At 39.3% G+C, this 21,922-nt stretch overlaps 1 protein-coding gene across 2 annotated transcripts in view; it reads right to left on the minus strand.

Moving 5' to 3' along the window:
- The window catches only part of KCNQ4 (potassium voltage-gated channel subfamily Q member 4), a 129,114-nt gene that overhangs the window by 39,762 nt on the left and 67,430 nt on the right, over positions 1-21,922 (minus strand). For both annotated transcript variants that reach the window (XM_087970513.1, XM_087970514.1), the window contains exons 2-3: positions 13,877-13,967; positions 1,487-1,613 (exon numbers count right to left, since the gene is read on the minus strand). In XM_087970513.1, coding sequence (XP_087826639.1) covers positions 1,487-1,613; positions 13,877-13,967 — 218 coding nt within the window. The remainder of the gene's footprint in view (positions 1-1,486; positions 1,614-13,876; positions 13,968-21,922) is intronic.

Genomic DNA, 21,922 nt, shown 5'->3' on the forward strand with positions numbered 1-21,922 from the left:
ATCCAGACTTTTCTGATGACCACAGCAATGAGGTCTTCCCATCTTGACCCCAAGAATATCCTGCTTCCAGTTCCACCCCACCTATTTTCTCTGATTTAAAGAGAACATGGTATCCATTCTGGTAACATTGTCAATTCTTCTTCAAGGACAGCTTCCTGAAGGCTTCATGGATAAGGTATGTCAGTGTTTTGGTGACAGTGCAGAAGTGGTTTTCTATGGCTGTTTTCCTCAACATCTTTGTCTAACCTTCAGCTTTGTATTCTCTGGTCCTGTCCCAGCCAAGTCCTAATAGATCCAACCCCATTTAGTTCCTATGCAGACCAAGTTTGCCAAATGCTTTCATCTGCTACTCAAATGGAAAAAGGAAACCCCTATCAGATGCCTCCTTGGAATTATACAAACTCCATGAACTGCATAGTTCAGATGACTTTGAGTGAGGGAGAATTAAGTGATACAGCTTACATATCTGGTGGGCAGAGAAGAAAGTCTGCAACAATGGGCTTTCTAGATGTTGCTGAATTTAAACACAAGCAGCTTTTCAAATGATTGGAAATAACTGGAGTTGAAATCTTACATACTTTGAAGTCATCAGCTTAGAAGTCATCTTACATACCTGGAAGTCATCATGCTAAGTGTCAAGAGTAAGCATCAAGCTGTACTTTCTATTTAAGGGTTGTGTTTATCAATATGTGGTTCGATGCACTGAATGCATCCAGATGTGATGTTTCCCTTGCACGACTCCTCAGGTTCTTCCTCAAGGAGGGATGAGCTCATTTCTGGCATGTCAGGAACTAGGTTAATTAATGACTCTGAACAGCTGGCCAAAAAAGATTTACAGGGGGTTCTGGCTGGGGAGAGCTTGCAGGGCAAGATGGTCGAGGAGGAGGAGGAGGAGGAAGAGGAGGAGGAGGCTTCCATAACGGATCCGAAAGCACACAGGGCAGAGAAAAGACAAGAGCAACTGAGATCTGCCAGATTACTTGGGAGGAGGCCCTACCCATCTTGATGGGTTGCACCGAAAAGCTATTTATCAAGGCAGACAGAGGGAGGCATTGCTGATAATGTGTTTGGCCCGGTGGATTTAAGTTTGTTTGATGGACTTATTTGTTGGAGCAACTTTCCATTGTTTTATGGACTATTGGCCATTGCCTTGTGGACCAACCTTGTCCTGCTTGTGGCTGGATTTATTTGGGACAGTTCTGAGGCTGGGTGAAAGGAACTGCTGGGAAACATCAATAAACTCTCTAAACCACACTTACATGTATGTGTGAATGAGTGGGGCGGCACACCAAAAATTAGGACAATTCTGTGTGTCGTATCAATGCAACCAATATGAGTCTACAACTACAAATGACAATTGTCAGAGCTGCCTGGAGTACAGGATAATTGAACTTTTTCCATTCTTGTTCCTTCTCTCCCCCCCATTAACGATGGGGCACATCAAGAATCCTTCTGACATGCCTTCTTGTCCCCATCAGATGCTTACCGATGACACAAAAGGGTTTGCGGGCAAACCGTAAACGACCTTGCCATCCTCGATAGCGACAACAGCAGCCCGCCGACCAGACACGGACAATGTATTCCACTCCAAAAACAACAATCATGACAAATTCCTACAAGGAAAAAAGAAAGGCAAAAAAAAAAGCCAATGTGAGATTGTATGCATGGAGTGTGAGCAGAAAGAGTGGTTACAAAAGCCCCAACTTACTTGAAGGACTTTAGAACAAATAATGGCTAGCCAGATCAGCATGCACACCAGTGGTTTTTCAACCTTGGCAATTTTCAGATGTGGAACTTCAACTCTTGGAATTCCCCAGCCAGCATACAAATGATACCACTAGGAACACTAAGGCTTATTGCAAAGAAGACACTGGCGAACCCTTTGTATACTTTTCCAGGAAAACTCCATGGAATCACCAAGAGTCAAGCTGGACTTGAGGATATCTTTCTATTATGTTTACCTTGTTTTAGAATCTAATTGTTTGCCGTCCAATTAACTGGGATTAGAACTCCCATTCATATTTACAGCCATTGCTGAAACCCTCAGTATTAATAAGAGGATGATGAGCTATGGTAATGGTGTGTGGGAGTGACCTTGGGAGACGGGGGAAGAGCCACAGTTGGGTGAATTGTTAAATAAGAGACTACTTAGCCCTCAGAAGGAATGTGGACATAGCAAACATCTCACTCTTCCCTAGTTTATTGGGCTGTAAAGTCAAAGAGGGAGGAGAACGGCACTTTCAGACCAGCAAGATACTGTTAAAGTAACCTTACAGTGAAATAGAATTATTTCATCTGGACATGGTTGCTGCTTGGACTATCTCCCAAGACTGACAGTTGCATGAATTCTGATTAAGCACATATAGCTGCATTCAGTAACTGCTCCTTCTAATAGAGAGCTCATGTAAACAGGTTTTGTTTCAAAGTCGTGTGATTAGAGAAATTAATTATTTAAAGTTGTTGCCATGTCAAGTTGTTTAAACCATCTGAATTATTGCAAGAAAAAATATGGAAAATCTGCCTAAAATTGCCAAATCACAGGATATTTAATGAAAACATATTTTGAGTTCACCAATTAGTTCAAATGCATTAGTAGCATTTAAAAACCCCTGGAGGAGGTTGTTTCTAAATTGCCCAGAGTCACTTCTAAGCAGTTATATAAACTAAATGAGAGAGAGAAAGAGAAAGAGAAAGAGAAAGAGAGAGAGAGAGAGATTCCAAAATTAGCAATATATTTTAACGAAACAATTAAAACATTGCTAAGGAGCTATTTGCAAGAATTTTGGAATAAAGAATAGGACTGTTCCATATTAACAGACCAGTGGCAATTATAGATATTCAGAATGTTTCTTATCGTAATTCAGACAATTTTTCCCATATTACCCTTATGAGAGCTTTTTAAAGGCCTGATTATCAACCCATTAGCCCTTTGCGTTGTCCAGGCAAGAACCACCACAACAAATCCTAGTCCTACCTTTCTTGTAGAATTACAGCAACAGAATAAAAGCATTTCTTTCATCCTTTCTTTTTACTTTCTGGAAAAAATAGAGGGGCCCTTCTTTTCTTTTCTTTTTTAAATAAAGTTTTATTTGGGTTTTCACACATACAAAATACAAGTAAAACATCTTTTTTGAAAATAGCATGGTCCCGGGTTGAACTTCTTTATACAGACACAAAACTCAATTTCATGCTCCTTTTTGTATTCTATTCCATATCTTATACCATTTTACATTTTCTATATAGTTTTTCTCCCTCTTTTAATCTTTGTATTTTTCTCAAGTTTTTCTTAATTCAATTTTGATTATCACATCTCAATTCAAATCATTATATTTATACTTTTGTCTGTTCTGTTTCAATTTCATATTATCTTTTCTCATTAAACAAATTTTCTCCTGTAGTTACTAATTGGAGTATGACACCTTTATATCTTTTAATTACATCCATTCAACTCTTATTTAAACTTCAATATATACCTTAAGGTTATGACCTTCAATATAATACATAATACATAACTTCCAATCGAATTCTGCTTGGTACATTCTTATAATACACACTATATTCTTTTTTTAAAAAAGAAAGATTGTAAATATATGTAATTATAAACCCTCACTCCATTCCAGTTCAGTTCTATCATTAATAATCATTAACATCTTAACATCTTTAACACTTCTTTTCAATTAAATATCATACTTCCTTAAAAACACATATAATCTCCATAATTAATTTTCCCATATTTCTCTTCACATATGTTTTATAAATCATTAAATATACCTTTTGTTACATTTATTTATTGACAAGCATTCCACCGAATTACGATAGCTATTTTATCAGACATTTTAATCATATATTGTTTCATATTTTCTAAAATTATTTCTGCTTCTAATATAACCATACTATCTTATGTACCTTTGCAGAATCCCCTTTTCCATTAAGTTTTCACCCATTATCTCTAAATAGGCCCTGTTTCTCTATATTTTGCTTCTGTCCTTTATAACTTCTTTTCCTTTCTTTCTTCCCTCTCACCTTCTCCCTCCCCTTTTTACCCCCTTGTCTCTCTACTTCTAATTCTCTCTTCTGCATTTCCCTCTTCTGTTGCTTTCTGATTTTATACTTATTTTTCACTCTATTTTTTTGGGGGAGTTGTTTTTCCCAATCTTAAACTTTCCATTCTCTTTCCCCCCTTTCCTTTTTTCCCCCATCTAAGATTACTTGTTCATTAAAGATGGCTTCTTCTTTGTCGCAATCTTCTTGTTCTGCAGGCATTTCTTGTTGTTTCTCATAATTCCAAATCTCCATTTCTAAAAACTGAAATACGAAGCCAAAAGAACCTCTCCCTTCTTGTGCATCTTTGTACTTTTAAGTTCCATTTTCAGTTCTTCTAAAAGTGGTGCCATTTTAAACACTTTTAAACAACCACCCGATTGATTTTAGTCATTCAAAACAATAACCAAGAATCCAGAAATCATCAAGTAATCCAGATAGTCCCAAGTTATATCTTCTTATTTCTTTTTCGACTTTCTCTTCCTGGGGTTTTTGTTGCGATATTTCAGTTAGAATGTATCTTTTGGAAGTCTTGTTGAGATTTTGCTGTAAGTTCTTTTTTAATTCCAGGCAGTCTCCTCCCTTCCAGATCCTACCCTTTTATTCTTTTTCTCTCCTTTCCTGTTTTCAAAAGCTTTTAATTATCCAGAAATCTTTATTATCCCTTTGACTTTTTATTTTCAGCATTAAATGCCTATTGATGTCAAAATGGATTTTTTTCCAATTTCTTGCATAAGTCTGTCAGTACAGGAAAAGGAGAAAACCAAATCTTTTCCCTTTCTCTCTCCTTCGCAGCTTAAAAATCTTCTTAGGGAACAATGTTATTGTTTTTTAACAGTTTCAGTTCCAGGGTACCTTATTTGTTGCTTTTACTGTTTGACCCGGTCAACCAAAACTTTCTCTTCTTATCTTCCTCCTGCACATTCTTTTCCGGTCGAGTTCTTCTTTGTGGTGGCCATTTCTGACCACCGCTGCAACCGCCTTCGGGAAAGGGAGTAATGGCCAGCTGGGGAGGAGAGATACAGCTCTCCTCAACCCTGCTGGCAGTCTCCCCCCTCTTCACCACCTCTACGGGGTGGCTTAGCCCCGAAACCAGCCGGCTCGGGGCGCTCCAGCAGCGAGCACGGATCGAAGCCTCGCAGAGATGAGGTTTTGGTCTGTCGCTGAAGAAGCTCAAACCGGAAGACCAGAGGGGCCCTTCTGAAATGCTTTCCATGCCCTCCCTTCTTCTGTGGATGAGATCTATTTTACATGCCAGTTGTCCAGTCTGTGGCTCTTTCTTCCATCTCCCAAGGTCATTGCCACTTACCATTACACAACCTCCTTATTATTGAAAAGTGTAAATGGCTGACAGGAGACCTACTCATAGGAGCTGGGTCTGTCCCAACATTGCCCTGTGTCAATTCAAAATCCATCAGAGAGTTCAGCTGGTCAAAAAAGATCAATACCTTTAAAGAACGTACTTTTGAATTACTAAGTGAAGACTTATGGTTGTATTACTATATGAAGACTTGAGCATTTAATTGAACAGGGGGGTTGGTGGCAGGAGTGGGGCTTACTGTTCAATGTCGTGATGACAGTGTGAGCCCAAATTTAATATCCAGAATGGTTAATACAGGGTTGCTTTTTGTTTACAAAATGACTCTTCATTGATGTAGCGCAAAGACAAATCAATATTGTTTCGTGTGCTCAAGGTTTAAGCATGCCTTGAAAAATTAGGCAGAATAATTTCCCATACGTAACAACATGATGCTTTAGCTGTTTCTCTTTTAACTTTTCTCCCTCATCCCTCCACATCTGTCTGCCATTCTCTTCTTACATTTCCTTTTGAAAACATTTTTCTGTATATTAAAGATAGCAAATAAAACAAACTAAAAAGATAGATGGGAAAGATAATCTACCTTTGAATCTCAAAGGCTGGGGGAATTTACCACAAGGAAAACATTTGAATTTCACAAACCATTTGCCCATTTGCCAAGACGTTCAGCAACCTGAATTTCCGCTGACTTGGAAAACCTTGTCACGGGAAAGGTCAGATAAAATTCTACTTCTGTTCTTATCAAGGAACTCTCTTCCTCTCTCTTCTTCTCTTTTATGGTTGCCACCGTGGTGTTAATGATCCAGCATTTCGACCAGACCTCATAGAGGCCACAATCAGAAACGATGACTCCAAAAGGGCAGGATGGCATAGGGAGCTATTTGCTAAATATAAATGTGCTCGTTGCGACTCATTGATCCTCCCCACACAAAGGCTGGACATCAGCAAAGACATCTTTGGAGCAAAGTGTGGCATTTCATGCTGGTGCTGCAAATTCACTTTTGAGCAGACATTTTGGGGACACATCAGGAGACAACTTGGCATGCAAAGGCCTCCATGGATGCAACATTCCCCAGAGAACAATTTGCTCTCCTGACGTGGCCTTTTCAAAAGTTGCTCGGGGCTAATACCAACTGTGACTGGTCAGCCGGTTGTGAGTCTTTGGCCTCCCTTGAATCCCTGGGAAGTTGTTAATGCTCACTCAGGTAAACTGCTAAAGGTAAATGGGAGGCTACAAAGGACGCATAGTTCAGGTCCAATGAAACAAAAGTGACCATTTAAGGTGGGGAAGAAACCATTGGAGAGAAATGGGGTGGGTGGGAACAGGAGAAGACAACAGAGTTGAAAGAGAATCCATAACACCTGAGGAGTTCAACTCTCTTGTTCCTGAGTTCTCCTTCTTATCTGGTTAGCCAATACAGTCCGTGTTTAAGGATGATGGAAAGTGGATTCTAAATGAGGGTCAATCAATCTGTCCTTTTGATGACAGCATTAAATTGATGCACTAAATCCAGAAACTGATTCTGCAATCTTCCATCCTCTCAGTCTGGTCTGGCATCCTTTTTTATGTCTTTCCAGGATCAAGAATTTCTCTTCTCTTATGTTTTTCATTTATTCCTCAGTTCTTTATCACAAGTTAATGCGAAGATTTGAGGCCACCCACTATTTCTGTAGATGCATAATCTGATTGTTTTGAATAGAAGATCCTTCTTTTTATTTTTATTCTTAACGGATTCATCTTCCCAGCCCTACCTGAAGCTGCTGTGGATTAAGGTTGCATTCAAAGTAAGGGCTCCACCAGTGGCCTATGACGTTTCTCCTGGATGGCAGACTCGGGCACAAATGTCCATCATTCCTGCTCCAATGGGAAATGCAAAATCCTGGACCTGCAGTTTTGCCCCCCAACTGGTCTCACTGTATCCCTCCGTGCATGAATCAGAAAGGGCCTGTTTTCCTGCAATGTCAGCTGTGGCCTCCTTGTCACCTCCCTCTCTATTTTTGTACAAACAGGTACCTATTTTGCTTACTACGGGAAAGTCACACGGACCTTCTTAATTTAGTTTTCAACTCAGAAGAAAGCCAGTGTCAGCTATTTTTGAGAGTTTGGGAGAAAGTTGCTTAAAAAGGCAGATATCTTTCTTTCTGAGATTTTCCTTCCTTCCTTCCTTCCTTCCTTCTTCCTTCCTTCCTTCCTTCCTTCCTTCCTTCCTTCCTTCCTTCCTTCCTTCCTTCCTTCCTTCCTTCCTTCCTTCCTTCCTTTTCTTCCAACTGTTACTTGTTTTTTTCCTCCCTGCGCAGATGAAAACAAGCAAGTTGTGCTGATGGCTGAAACATCCAAATGATTTGTCTTTCTTCTTCCAGCCAGTCCCTTCCATGTAACAGGGCCTTCCTTCTTCCCTTCCCAAGAAGTAGTAAGAGATCATCCTATTCCCAACAGTGAAGGCTTCACTGACTGTTTCTGAATGCTGCAGGGATTATTATTATTTATTTATTGTTGAACTCTGACTCATGTATCCATTGATCATTCCTTGTCTCCTCTCTGGTCTCTTCACTTTCTAATCCTGTCAGGTCCATCTGGTGTCCTTCCTCTCCCTACTTGGCAGTGCCTCCTCCTTAAAACCTTCTCCTAATTCCCTGTCCCTTAATTGCAGACCCAGCTTCCTCCCATCCCTTCATCCATCACTCTGTTTTCCTGGTGCCTCCCCGCCAATTATGTTCACTTATCCAGCCTCATCATCCAAAGCTCTCTGAGGAGTTCTCTTTGCCCGATCAGTACCACCTCATTGCCCTTGATGCCTTTCCTTGCAGGGGCTTTAAAATTGCCGTTTCTGCAGGAGCTTCTTAAATCCCTCTGCAAACAAGCCAAACTCAAACTCTTGCTGTCTTTAATTTGTGGTAGGTCAATTGGAACAAGTGCCCGTGAAACTGCTGCTTTGTGACAAAAACTGCCGTTCATCCCTACGATACTAGAGAAATAAAACAATAACGAGAAGATCTAATAAACATTTACATTCCTCTCCTTCTGCCACAAAGCATGCTTTTTCTGCTAGAGTTTCTCTTTTGGAAGGTCGCTGAAGTTTTGGGGCTGCAACACGCCTACCGTCAGGATGGAGTTTTCCTTATTTCTGGCCTTGCCAAGTCAGTCTCTCTCTCTCTCTCTCTCCTCTAACTTTCTCCCACACACAGCTATTAATCCCAGCCATAACCTTTCATTAGTGCCAATGGGAGATTTCCTTTTTGGGAAATCTAATAGCAAGAGGGGCTGCACTGGAGCGGAAAAGGGTTACCTCGTCCTTCCGAAATGCTTTACAGGTAGTCCTTGACTTACGACCATCCGTTCAGTGAGCATTTGGAGTTACGATGGCATTGGAAAAACAATGACTTATGACCAGTTGTAATCATCTCAGCATCCCTGCGGTTGTGTGATCAAAATTCATGCACTAGGCAACTGACATGGAATTTACAACAACTGCAGATCCGTGTGTGTGTGTGTGTGTGTGTGTGTGACATGATCACTCTTTGCAACTTTCCCAGGGTGGCATTCAACCAGCAAAGTCACTAGTGAAATATAGTTTCTTTTCATGAGCATGTGATTCACTTGATGACTGTGGTAATTCACTTAAGGAGCACAACAAAAAAAGGTTATAAAACAGGGTATAACTCAATGACATCACTTCACGACAGAAATTCCAATTGTGGTTGTAAGTCAAGAACTATCTAGAGTCTCCTTTTCATTTCTGGATTGTTAAACATTAGCCACTAGGAGGCAGTACTGGATCAATTTGATCTGGGCTCAGAAGCTAAGCAGTGGATGGGAGACCACGATGAAATCCCAGGATTGGAAGCTAATTTGGGGATTCTGGAAAAATAAACAAACAAAAGCATCTCGGAAGGAGATTTTATCTCTTCCACAACATGCTTCCATACGATTTCCAAGAAAGCTGCACAGATCTGTCCCCAAAATTACCAGAAGTCAATCTTAGCATCCGAACTTTAGTAGCAGAAAAGGTGTCCCGCAGACTAAACTCTTTAGGGTAAATTGGTGTCTTGGGCAGCATTTTAGAGGCCAAGGAGAAGAGAAATAGAATAACTGAGTTCACCCAATATTTTCAAGGAGTTCCAATGGTTGACCTTTCAGGATTTCTTTCTTTCAAGGCCAGCCAAGACTTTTGGCTGGAATTTCTAGAACTTTGATGGAATCTCTTATCAACTCCACAGTCTCTCCATCACCTACCCGGCTGGATTGCCCCAGCTCAAGAAGATCTGCTTTCATTTCTTAAAGAAAGATCCTCACAATGGAGCCTCCTCTCAGTCCAGGATGGTCTAAGACAGTGGTCGCCAACCAGTGGGCTGGGGACCACTGGTGGTCCATGAGAAAATATCACCCCGCAGAGAAATGTCACCCCCAAAGCAATTAATCCAGGCTGTGTGGGGACACAAGGCTGCACCGCCTACAAGGCCTGTGGGAACACAAGGCTTGCATTGCTTGCATTGCAAACAACATGAGGTAGTGAGGGGAGGGGGGAAAGGGTGGAGGGGGAGGAACTTGCCCTACATGCCCCACATGCCTGGCCTGGCCACTGGGCTGCTTCTTTCCACTTCTTTCTTCTTCTGCTTTTGGTTGCATGTGAGGAAAGCAGCAAAAGTCTTTCTTTCTCTCACCCAAACTCCACCAGAAATGAGTCTTTGGGACCCTGCAAGGCATCCTGCTCCAAGAGGCTGAATTTGGGGGACAGAAAGAAAGACTTCTGCTGCTTCTGCTGCTTTCCTTGCATGAAGCCAAAAGTCTCTCTCTCTCTCTCTCTCTCTCCCTGAGAACGGAGCTGCAGATGGGATCCTGTGATCCCAAATAAAGAACGATCTATAGGAAAACAGGGTGGGGAATTTTCCTGCAGACTTTTTGGGGGGATTTTCCCAGGGTCTCTGGTCCACAGGGTTTAAAATTATGAGTTTGGTGGTCCCTGAGGTCCAAAAGGTCGGTGACCCCTGGTCTAGGATCCCTCAGGAAAGTGGTGCTTCTGCTGGAGAAGGGAAGAAGCTCTCATGTGCATTCATTCAGAGTTGCATAGTTGAACAGCTTAGGTGACCCCTGCAAGCCAAGGAGCTTTCCACCTCTGTGGCTGTTTCTGCTTTAGCTCCCAGAGTCGACAAGCCTTGCCCAGCAGGAGATAATCAAAAAAAGTCGAGATAGAGCCTTGACAGTGTGAAGTTCCATTCATTTTTATGGATATCACAACCACAGTTGCTTTTTAAAAATTTGAACATGTTTAAAATGGTTACAATAATGCCATGCAAAAGGAAAAAGTCTACCCTTAACAGTAACAATGTACTGCAGAAATATTCTCTGAAATAACGGTGTAATGGTATGTGGGAAAGGCCTTGGGAGAAGGGAAGGGGGACTAGGGCACTGTCAGATAAAGTCGGGGAGCCCACAGCTGCATAATGGGCATAAAAAGAGATACATAAAAGAAGCTTGCTAATTTCTCGAGCTGTAAAAGACATTTCTGCATTCAGACTTGTAAGATTCTGTTAATGTAGCCTTACAATAACATTGAATTAGCTCGTTGTGTCTGTTTCCTGTCTGGTTCACCTGTGAAGGCTGATAGGTTGTTTGAAACGGAATGATTTGGAACTGAGTCTCTACTCTCCAGAGGTTCATTTTTGTCCTAGCCCTGCTGGCCTTTTATACAGCATTAAAAACCTGCTTTTCCCTCAGGCATTCAGGCTAGGATGCTAATTGCACCCATCTTGGAAGATGCTATGCTATGGCTTGACAAGCAGATGGTATGTCTGGTCTTTTTAAATTTTTAATGGTCATTTTTGTTGACTGTTTTTCCTGTCATGTTAGCTCAACAGAGCCACTCCAGCAAAATAAATAAATACTATATATTTATACATATAAATATTAAAGATTTACATATATAAATTATATAAATATTTCAGTGGTTGAATCAGTGTTACTCAACCTCAGTGACTTTATAATTATGAATATGCTGGCTGGGGAATTCTGGGAGTTGAAATCCAAACATTTTAAAACAGCTGAAGTTGAGAAATACTGGATTATGTGAACTGAGCAAACCACCAAAAACAAATCCATTAATTAAGAAAAGGAAAAGACCCACAAAATAAGTATAAATATCTATCACGTATGAAATTAATTCAGTTGGTGTCAGGTCCAAGCACACAGATAGGATACTGTGAAACAGGGAGATCCAATCAAGTTAGGTCCTTTATTTGCTTATACTTAATGGACAGAATCTTGCCTAACTAAAGTTATAATTTTCTAATAAAAAAAATTGAGGAAAAAAATAATAAAGTTATAATCTTCTAACCTATTATATATAACTTGAGAGATATTAATGTTATTATGATTATTCATGCCTATTTCCTGTATTCTTACTCATGTTTATACTTATATCTATTATCTTGTAAGCGATTGACAGATCAAATAAATAAACAAATAAAAAAATACCCTGAATCTCTTCCCTCCTCTCCCATCCAGCTCAGGACTGTGCAATCTCTCAATTTGGGTCTCTTTCTGAGAAACCCTTATGTTACGACTACTCTCTGCTCAGTGCCTCTCCGGTGCACATTCCATTGCAGTTGGGCTTATTATCAAACCAGGACCATGGAGCCACACCAGAGGTCATCTTCTCTCCCCAAATATTCCAAAAATGAGAGACCAGACCCATTTCTGGGTTGCAACAGTTGCAGGAGTAAAGAGTAAATTTCTGCCAGCCTTATTCCTGCTGCACCGCAAGAGTGACCTATGGATCAGTGGAGGCGAAGTACTTCTGGGCAAAGAGCCCATTCAGTCAGTTTCTGTAGGAGCTGCAGGCCCATCAAAACCTCGTGGGGAAGGAAGAAACAGGACCCTGCCTCCAAGTAACCAGTCTGTGAGCTATATCTGAGGTGGGGGGCGGGGAAGAGCAGGGGTGTTAATTCTAAGCTGTTGTCTGGCTCCAAAAACCCAGAAAGACACAAGATTCTTCTAATCAGACTTCATTATTGTTCCACCTATGAAACTAAAGAAGACTACTTAGCATCATAAAATGCATCATAAAATATATGCTCTATGAATTATTAGGACAGAGCTGTCTTCACCCTCTTTCTCTCACACAAACTGTTTAAACTCTGTTGTCTCTTGCTCCTCTGAAATGCACTCCCTGCTTTCTGGGAATCCAGGCTATGTCTCATCCCATCACTTCTTGGGATAAGCATGTATGAGCACAAGCATAGCTGGTTTGGTTTGGTGGTTAAGGCAACAGATTAGAAATTAGGAGACTATGAGTTCTAGTCCCACTTTAAGTATGAAACCATCTGGTTGGCTTTGGGCCAATCATCAGGAGACTGTGAGTCCCGCCTTAGGCATAAAAGTTAGCTGGGTAACTTTGGACCAGTCTCTCAGAGCCCAACCCACCTCACAGAGTTGTTGTTGTGGGAAAAATAGGAGTAACAAAGAGTATTGTGTGTGTGTGTGTGTGTGTGTGTGTTTACCCCTTTGAGTTATTTATAAAAGAATTAATAAAAGACAGGACATAAATAAAATAAATAAGTCTCAATTCTGATTCATTTATGGATCCAGAAGAGGGCAGAAAGAAAGCTGAGAGCAATTAGTGGGATCCCAGGTGGTTCTTTAAGCCTTTCAACAAATTAACAAAGGTGACCAAAAGGAAGGAATTAAGCAAGTCAAAACCAATTTTAACATGCATCATTTTGGTAGCATAGTTGTGGCTGCCCTCTTGACTTTTCTGACTCTTCCCAAGCAGACACCTTGGAACAAAATGTATAATTGCATTAATTGCTTCAAAGCCTCAGGGTTAGAAAAAAGATCCAAGTTCAATTTGCAGGGACTCTTCTGCTGAATTGTAATATTTGTATTCCATAGTTGGAACACACCAGCAATCAGAGCCAGAGCATCTTCAGCCAACATACCCCCCAAAAATCAGGCCAAAACATGATAGTACCATCTGTATGACATATTAAGCTCGGTTACAGTTCATCTTGGCCAGTTTCTTGGTAGTTTAAAGGAACATTCAACCCTTGCTGGTTTGGTTCCTTCAGGTTCAGTGCATTGAGTGAACCTGGAAAATTAAGCCAATTTAGCAGCTAAACTTTCCTGGATGATGTGAGTCCAGCCTGGGGCTATTTATAGGAAGGGAGCTTAAAGCAAAGACCATGCAATCTTGGAATCCTGGCAAATGTTCTTCACCAACCTGCCCTACCTCACCTCCTTGTAGCAATGAAAAACAATGACTATAAGAACTTCACTCCCCATACTTACCTACAGAGAAGTTGGGTTCACAATACACTAAACTGTAAAGCTCAGTTACTAAACCAAAATGCATGTGAGTCACTCACTTCCCATGCAATGCCCAAAGAACCACCATTCAGCCAACAGGCTGAGACAATGGCTGGCTTCTCAGAACATGTGGAACCTCAAGTGACTGCATCTGGCTTTAACCAAACAACATAGGGAGAAAATCCCAGAAGAAAGAAGAAGGAGATCTCCCTTACCAGGATGAAGAGATACTCATTGGCAAAGTCGTGATGCTCAGGAATAGTTGAAAACACAGATAAAATCAGACAGCTGAAGACCAGGATAAATCTGCAAGAACAAAAAGGAGGAGAACCTAGGTTAGCCCAAGCTAGAACCCCCACAAATGATTGCGTCATGTGAACACAGGACTTTCTGGTATCACAACTTGTCTGAGAATCAAATCTTGGAGTGAGTTAGGCCAGTGTTCCCACTCAAACTGTGCCAAGCCTGATAAAAAATGTGATTCTGTCCTCAAGGTTTCTCATGATCCTCTGGGGATCCCAACCCATAATTGGAAAAGACAAAAACAAAACTCCAAATGATCTAAAGAGGTTAGGGAAATGTCCTGAAAACAGCAGAATGAAACCTGAAAGACACAAATGCAAACTTCTTCACTTGGAGAAAGAAGTTAAACCCCCAGTTACAGTTGAACACTACTTATGCACAGATAGAATGTTTGTTACAAGTGCATTTGAATGAAGGTTGAATGTGAATCACCAATGTAATCTGACTGCAAAAAATTTCAATTTTAGACTGTTGCAATAAAAATATGCTTCCTAAATTATAATCCATATTAGCTGTACTTTATTCAGAATCTGTTGGCTCCCATCTTGAGTACTTGGCAATTCTGGACACTTATTTTTTGAAAGATACTGAAAAGCTGGAACAGACATAGTGAAGATCAGGAGCTATGGAACTGGGCATGGTTTGCCTTAATGTTAGAACTGAAGGGATTTTCCATAGATAAATTACCTCAATGATAATTATGATGCTCAGTTTCAACTGTACAGGAGCACAGAATTTGGAATGCCAACCCTGAAGTTCCAGGAAGGAAAACCTAATTAAATGCTGGGGTGGGTGGGTGTAAGACCTCTTTGATAAGGGAACCATTTCAGCAGACATGGGACAGACTTCCCTTTATTGAATGGATTCAGACAGAGGATGGATAACCATCTTTGTGGGATGCTTGATTTGGGATTCACTGAGCAGGTGGTTGGACTCAATGGCCTCTTACAATAGTATAATTCAGTGGTTCTCTCTTGTATAAAACAGGTGGGCAAGGAAAGTTGGGTTAGTTGAGCCCAAACCCTAAGTTAGCGAGCAGTGGTGAAGACCTCCTCTTGAGTCAGAACCTGGAAACTTGATGAAGAGCAAATAAATTTGTCCCAATGTGGTGAGTTGGTGAAAGTTTTGAGACCCCAGTTCTAATCCTCCCTTAGCTCCGAAATCTTCCTGGGGGAATTTGGGCCAGTCCTTCTTCTCAGTCTCAGCAACAGGGTAGTATAGTAAAGAAGGAGTTGGATTAGGCAACTGAGTATTTGAATCTTAGGATCCAAGAATCCGAAGGAGCCCTTCAGGCCATTTTGTCCACTACCCTGCCCAATGCAGTGATCTAAATTAAAGCATCCCTGATAACTTATATCCAAGCTTTGCTAGAATACACCCAGAAATGAGCAGCACACCACTTCCCTTGGGAACTGGTTCCATTATCAAACCAACCTGGTTTTGTAAGATATTTTCTCCTACTATTTTCTAACTCCTTCCTTGTACACCCAACTGAGTTCCTGTTTCCACCTTCCAAGCTTTGGGAAATGGAGGAGCAGCAATGCAAGCCATGATAAAAGAGAAATAGGACATTGAATTTTAGTTCACCATATATATCAAGGGGCTGGATCTGAATGTGGGGCTGTCCTCTCAGAGGCTTGCTCCATCCCGCGGTGACAAGCACCATGGCAGATCCAGACCTCTTTTAGCTTGAAGGAGACCTTGACTTATGTAGATCAATGCCCATCTGTTGAGATGGAAATGAACATCACTGCCCATTAGCCATTCATTTGGAAGAGGCATCATTGTAGCCAAAAAGGAACAACACCAGAAACCACATGTTTTTTCCTGGTTATCTCCTCTACTCTTGTGGTTTGCTTCTTTCTTCTGCTTTTTGGATACAAACAATTTGGATTTTGCTTAATCCATAAGCAAAAAAGTCCACGTTTTAGGTGCATCTACCAAACTGCAGATGTACACTTTGTTGATAGGTGGCAGCATGGGACAATCAATGGTGATGGAGAAACTTCCAAATCTGATATTCTGAGCTGAACATGATTGTTTATGAGGGTCAGAAGCTTAAGAAATAAAATAAAACATCCTGGGTTCTAGGCTTTTCCCAAAGTGTTTCATTTCCTGTATTTATCTCCCAAACATATATCTACAATGGAATCTTCTTAAATTTCTCCCACTTGAAGCTAACTTACTCAAAATACAATTCTTGTTTCATTTCAATGTATAATAATAAGGGGGGAGTTATAATTTTGGGATGCTCCCCACAAACACATATAGAAATAAATCCTTGGCAGTTAAAGGTAGCTAATGCCCTGAGTCATACCCAGAAGAAAAAGATTCTAGCCTAGATCAGTCCTTTTGGAGCTAGCTTTATATCTGTTGGATTTTATTTTATTTTATTTTTAATCTGATCAGCAAAGAATTATAAAATTGGAGGTTCTTAGTCCATCACTAAGGATACCAGGGCAGGATTCTACCTACCTTTCATTCTTCCATGAATGTACATGGAAGAAAAAATATCCATGCATAATGGTAGATAGAGATATATACATTTCATACATGCTTCAACCTTGTATTAAAATGTGTTTAATAGCATTATCATCATCAATGTCATGTCATATTTTTTCCCTAGAACTCAAGTAAGCGTTCATCAAGAATGGTGAAATTACTCAGTAAGGAGGATTTGAGGGCCACCAGAAAGAGACACCATAAAAAAGGAAGCTTGAAATATGTCCTTTTGTTGCAAGAAGTTTGGCTTTTTCTTTCTTTCTTTCTTTCTTTTCAACTATGCTTAGCCCAGTTAAGGTGCTTACATGGGTTATTTTTTTGCATCGGAATAGGAGAAAATTAAACCATTATTTCTGGCAAAGACAAAGGGGCATCTTGAGGACTCAATAATGAATATTTAAGGAATATTTGCAGTCCTGGCCCTACAGAATGCAAATATGATTCTTTCCAGCCATACAAACACACCACACTTTGTATTTACCTTTGTCACCAACCTGCCAAGTTGGGTGGCTAGGCTGAGAGAAAGGAGCTCCATGACTGAACTCCGTCTAGATCAGTGTCCCACAAACTTGACAACTTTAAGATGTGTGGACTTAAACTCTTCCACCTGGGAATTTTGGGAGTTTCAGTCCACACATCTTAAAGTTGCCAAGTTTGAAAAACAGAGATAGATAAAGAACGAACTTGAGGAAAGCAAGAGGAAACCAATACCAGAGCTATGAAATGCATTTTATCAGGCAAATACTGATGACCAGATATGAAACAGGCAACGTACAATCAAAACGAGTTCACTAATGTAAAATGTTGCGAGGACTAATATTAAAAAGTTTTTTTGAAAAGTAAAAACAATAAAAATTTACAAAAACACAAAGTAAAGCGATAAATAAGAAAGTAATGAATAGAAATAGAAAAAAAAATATGGAATTACTTCCAATCTTTACATACATAAAATGCATTTATATTTTATATTCTCTTTCTATGTTTACATCATGTCTCTCTTTTTTCCATACTCTACCCTTTCTAATGAAAAAAACTCATAAATCACAAGTTCATATATTTTTCCATTTTAAGCAAAAAAAATCTATAAAGTATTTCCAGTCACTAACAAATGTAGTTATTGTCTTTTCCCTAATCAACAAGTCAATTTTTCTGTCAACTCACCGTTTCCTCCATTGTGAGTAAAGCTGTGGCAATGACCGTTAGCTATTTTAAAAATAATAATAAACTTCTGAAAAGAGGTTCAATGACAATTGCATTTTCAGTCTGCTTGTAAGAAATGGTTGCTAAGCGAATTACATGGAAAGAGTACATACAATCAAATCCAACCCCAGGCAACATAGAAAATAATTTAGAAACATTTTCTCCAAAAGCCTAGAATGTAAACTCTAAAGTCTCTCAGCCAAGATCATGCATCAGGGAGAAGGGGTGTCAAAAGAAAATCAAGATAGCGTCCATGACTACATGACTGAAGTATAAGTAAAAAATAATAATAATTGGAGTTTCTAGGTTTGTTTTAGGTTCGGTGACCCTTTAAACAATGTAATATTGCTTTTATCAATGTATGAAACTGTGATTAGTATTATAACAGGCTTGTTAGGCTTCCTTTAAGGAAAAAAGCAGTAAAGTAGAACTTCCATTTTCAAGAGAAATATATCTCAGATGCTAACAGAGGGGAAATTACTATTATTTGTGATGCATTTTGGTTTGGTGATGGCTGGAAAGAAGATGGATGCAGAAAGTAAAGAAGAAGACCTTTATAGAGATATGCATATGACCATCAAAATTATTCTCTAAATGAATGAGCAAAATGCAATGAGGTTCTCCAATCAGGATGAACATCACAAAGTTTCCTGATAGTCAAGCATCTAGATTTAGATCCAGATTTAGATTTGCAGGACCTAAGAAAACATGGCTAGTCTCAAAAGCTGGAAGGGAGGTTGACTGGTTCTGGGATAGGAGACCATCAGGACATCCCAAAACAACCAAAGAGACTGAAAAGACCTCCCCTTGCACCCACCCACCCATTCAGAAGAAAATAAGGCATATTGCTTTCATAGCCTGCTAAGAAAACTACAAAAACAAAGATGGCCTTGAAGAAGATACAGTATTTAGCATATCTGGAATTTAGCCTAGAAAAACAGGAAAGAATGAGGAAGAAACTCAAAATTATCTACCTTGGCTCACTTTAAGAGGGAGGGGAAAGAACCACTGTCAGCTTTCAAGATTCTGCTATTACAGCTTAATAATACAGGGGTGTTCAGTTAAATGGGTGGCAAGTGCTATATTCTGGCCAAGCCCTGAGGCTCTGATTTGATTCATTTATCATTTTAGAGCAGTGTTTCTCAACCTTAGCAACTTGAAGATGTGTGGACTTCAACTCCTAGTATTCTCCAGCAAGAATTGTTGGCTGTGAAAATCTAGGACTTGAAATCCACCCCTCTTAAAGTCATCAAAGTTGAAATATGAAATGGAAACTTATTTAAAGATGAGTGAAATGGATAATGATATGAGATGATATTGTGGAAAGGGAACTTCATGAGGACAGTGGTGACACCCAAGCAGGAAAAGCCCAAAGGGAACATCAGGCCAGCCATAAAACAAAATTGCATAGGAAAAGGAATCAAATAAAAGGTATTAAAGAAGCCCCTTAGACAAAAGCCCAAATAATTAAGAAAACTAAGGAAACAAGAAAAGAAAACCCTTACAAACATAAGACATGCCAAATCAGCTAAACAAACAGACAAAAGACACAAAATATATTGCAAAGGAGACAGACAGGAGATTGCCACAAAACAAATATAAGAAAACATTAGGAAACTGATAATCTAATCAAACTACCCTGCAAAGTTTGCCTTCTGCACCCCATGGAGTTTACCCTCTGGCAGAAATGAAGACAACCTCTGACAGGATTTAAAACATTAAGAAATACAAACACAAGCACTCACACACAAAAGGAGAAAAAGTATAAAATTCAGGGCTTTATTATACTAAGAGAGCTAGCTCCAGGAACGCAGACTTCTTGCTATCTCTCGCCTTCCTGAAAAATAAAAAGAACCAGCTTCCAAGCAGTTGTCTGAATCTTTGCACTGGAGTGCTCCCAGCAGGAAAACCGAACCCTCAGAAGAAAGGCATTTTCCAGCCTTTCAACACTATTATTATTATTATTAGATTAATGGAAATGAAAGTATGATTATGTACAAGTGTTATAATCCGGAATCATGTTGCTCATGTGAAGAGATGTGTAAAAATAAAAAAATAAAAAACTTTTTAGAAAAAAAAGTCATCAAAGTTAAGAGACATTGTTAAAGGATCCCAATATCTTTACGCTTGAAACTTCCTGGCTCAATGTCTTTGATACCCCAGATGCAAAGTCCACCATTCCAGATCATTGTGTGATTAAATCTTAAATTACAATTCCGTGCAACCCCAAGGAAGTTTTAGTCGCCCTTCTCTTTCTGAATATGCAGATATTGGGATTTATTTATTTAATTACAAGTTATTAAACTAAAATACCAAAAAAAAAAAAAAAACCATCCCAAATCTAGTAAAAAAGAAAACACCCAAAATATGATTGATCGCAAACAATAATAAGCAAAATAAAAAGGGGGAAATCATGTAGGGATATCAACTGTAGAACAAGTATTAAACAATATATGAAAATTGCAGACTAGAGGGAAAATCCAATTATTGTAAAATATGAAATTACAAAGGAAACCAGAGACTGGTTTATCTATTATATGGGAGGAAAAATTATTCTCATAGATTAGATCCAAACAGAGTTGGAATTCAGTGAAAATGTAAAAAAGGAGCAAGCAGAGGGAATGGGGTGGAGTTAAATACACTATCAGTCTAGAGTCCTTGCATTGCCACAAAAGACCCAAATCCAGTCGTCCCCCCCCAGCCCTTGAATTCAGTTGGCCCTTATGGGGCACCAATTTAGTGCTGATGGTTAATTGACTAGATTCTTAATAAATCTTAAATGCTGCAACCTTATAAATAATCCTGAATCTTTGTGTTTCACAGACATGTACACAAAAGCTAACTTTAATCTTGGCTTAATCATTTCATTTTCTGCTTCAGCATGTTGAGAGAATCCACCTTATCTGGTTGGTTTATTTTTGAAGTATTGAGCAAATCCAGAAGGAAGGAACAAAATTAAGCATGAATGCAAACTTTGGGCAGCTTGAGGAACCCCTGCAACACTTTTTTCAGGTAATAAACCCTTTTACCAATTCTAACCTTCCATATGAATTTCTTTTCTCACCCAAGGTATGCTTTTTATGGCTCACTTGCTGAGATTTTCAGCTTTTCTACTGGCTACAGTATTTTCCTAGCTCCAGCTGCTTAAGTTAATTATTTTGGTTTTATCTCTTAGTTCAGTTAATTGCTTTGATTTCTTTTTTAAAGCATTTAATAATTTTAAAGAATAAGAAAAACAACATTCAACTCCATGATCGGACCTAAAAGCTTTTTGATTTCAAATCGTAATTGAAATGTTAATGAAATATTTGAGTGTTTCAAGTTATGGTATGGAAAATTTCAGGAGGACCTTCCTTCCTCCTTCCTTCCTTCCTTCCTTCCTTCCTTCCTTCCTTCCATCTTTCTTTCTTTTTTCTTTCTTTTTCTCTGTTTCTTTCTTTCTTTTCTCCTTCCTCCCTTCTTTCCTTTCTCCTTCCCTCCCTCCCTCTGACCACATAAATAAAACCAGACAGCAACATTCATTTTGTTGGAAATACTAAAGAAATGTGAGTCAGATTCTTTGGAGCCTTTGGAAGGCATCTTGCACCAAGTTGGAAACTGAAGCCCACCCAAAAGGTGTTGAAAAAAAGGATTTGAAACTCATTTCATGCTGAGTTGGAAAAGGCAATGCCTGAAATTCAAACCCACCGGATTTCAATTCTGCCGATACTGGTTGTTTCTAAAAGCTGAGAAAACCTGCAGTCAAGCTAAATATATCAGTGTCTTTGCATTTCTTTTGACAAAGGAAAGAAGGGGATCCTGATGAAAGAAAAGAAAGATGCAGTCAGGAGAAATCACCACAGTTTTAACGGGCTGCTTCAACAGAGACTGCAAAACGTTCCAACAAACTTCAGGAGAGACAGGAAGAGAGGAAGGGACAGAGATTACAGAATTACAATGCTTTTTTATTAATAATTTTATCAAAACTTACAAATACAACGTATTTGTAAACTTTAATGATAAAAGATTAATACAAAGTAAGAAAAATTTAAAAACCAAAAAAGACCAAGACAAAAGTACAGAGAAAAAGAAAATAAGAAAAAAACAATAAAGAAAAAAGATATTTTTCCTCCATTTCCTCCATCTAGATAAGTATTAACAACCTTGGTAATTTAAAACCTTCTCTAGTAACTTAATTTAAAAAAATCTCTTCTTCCCATCACTCATATCTTATCAATCAATACAATTGTAAAAACATATCACTCGGCCCTAACCAG

Source organism: Notechis scutatus, chromosome 8 (assembly GCF_049901735.1).
Source record: "Notechis scutatus isolate UNSWTSFEM ecotype Mainland chromosome 8, rNotScu1.2, whole genome shotgun sequence".
NCBI lineage: Eukaryota > Metazoa > Chordata > Lepidosauria > Squamata > Elapidae > Notechis > Notechis scutatus.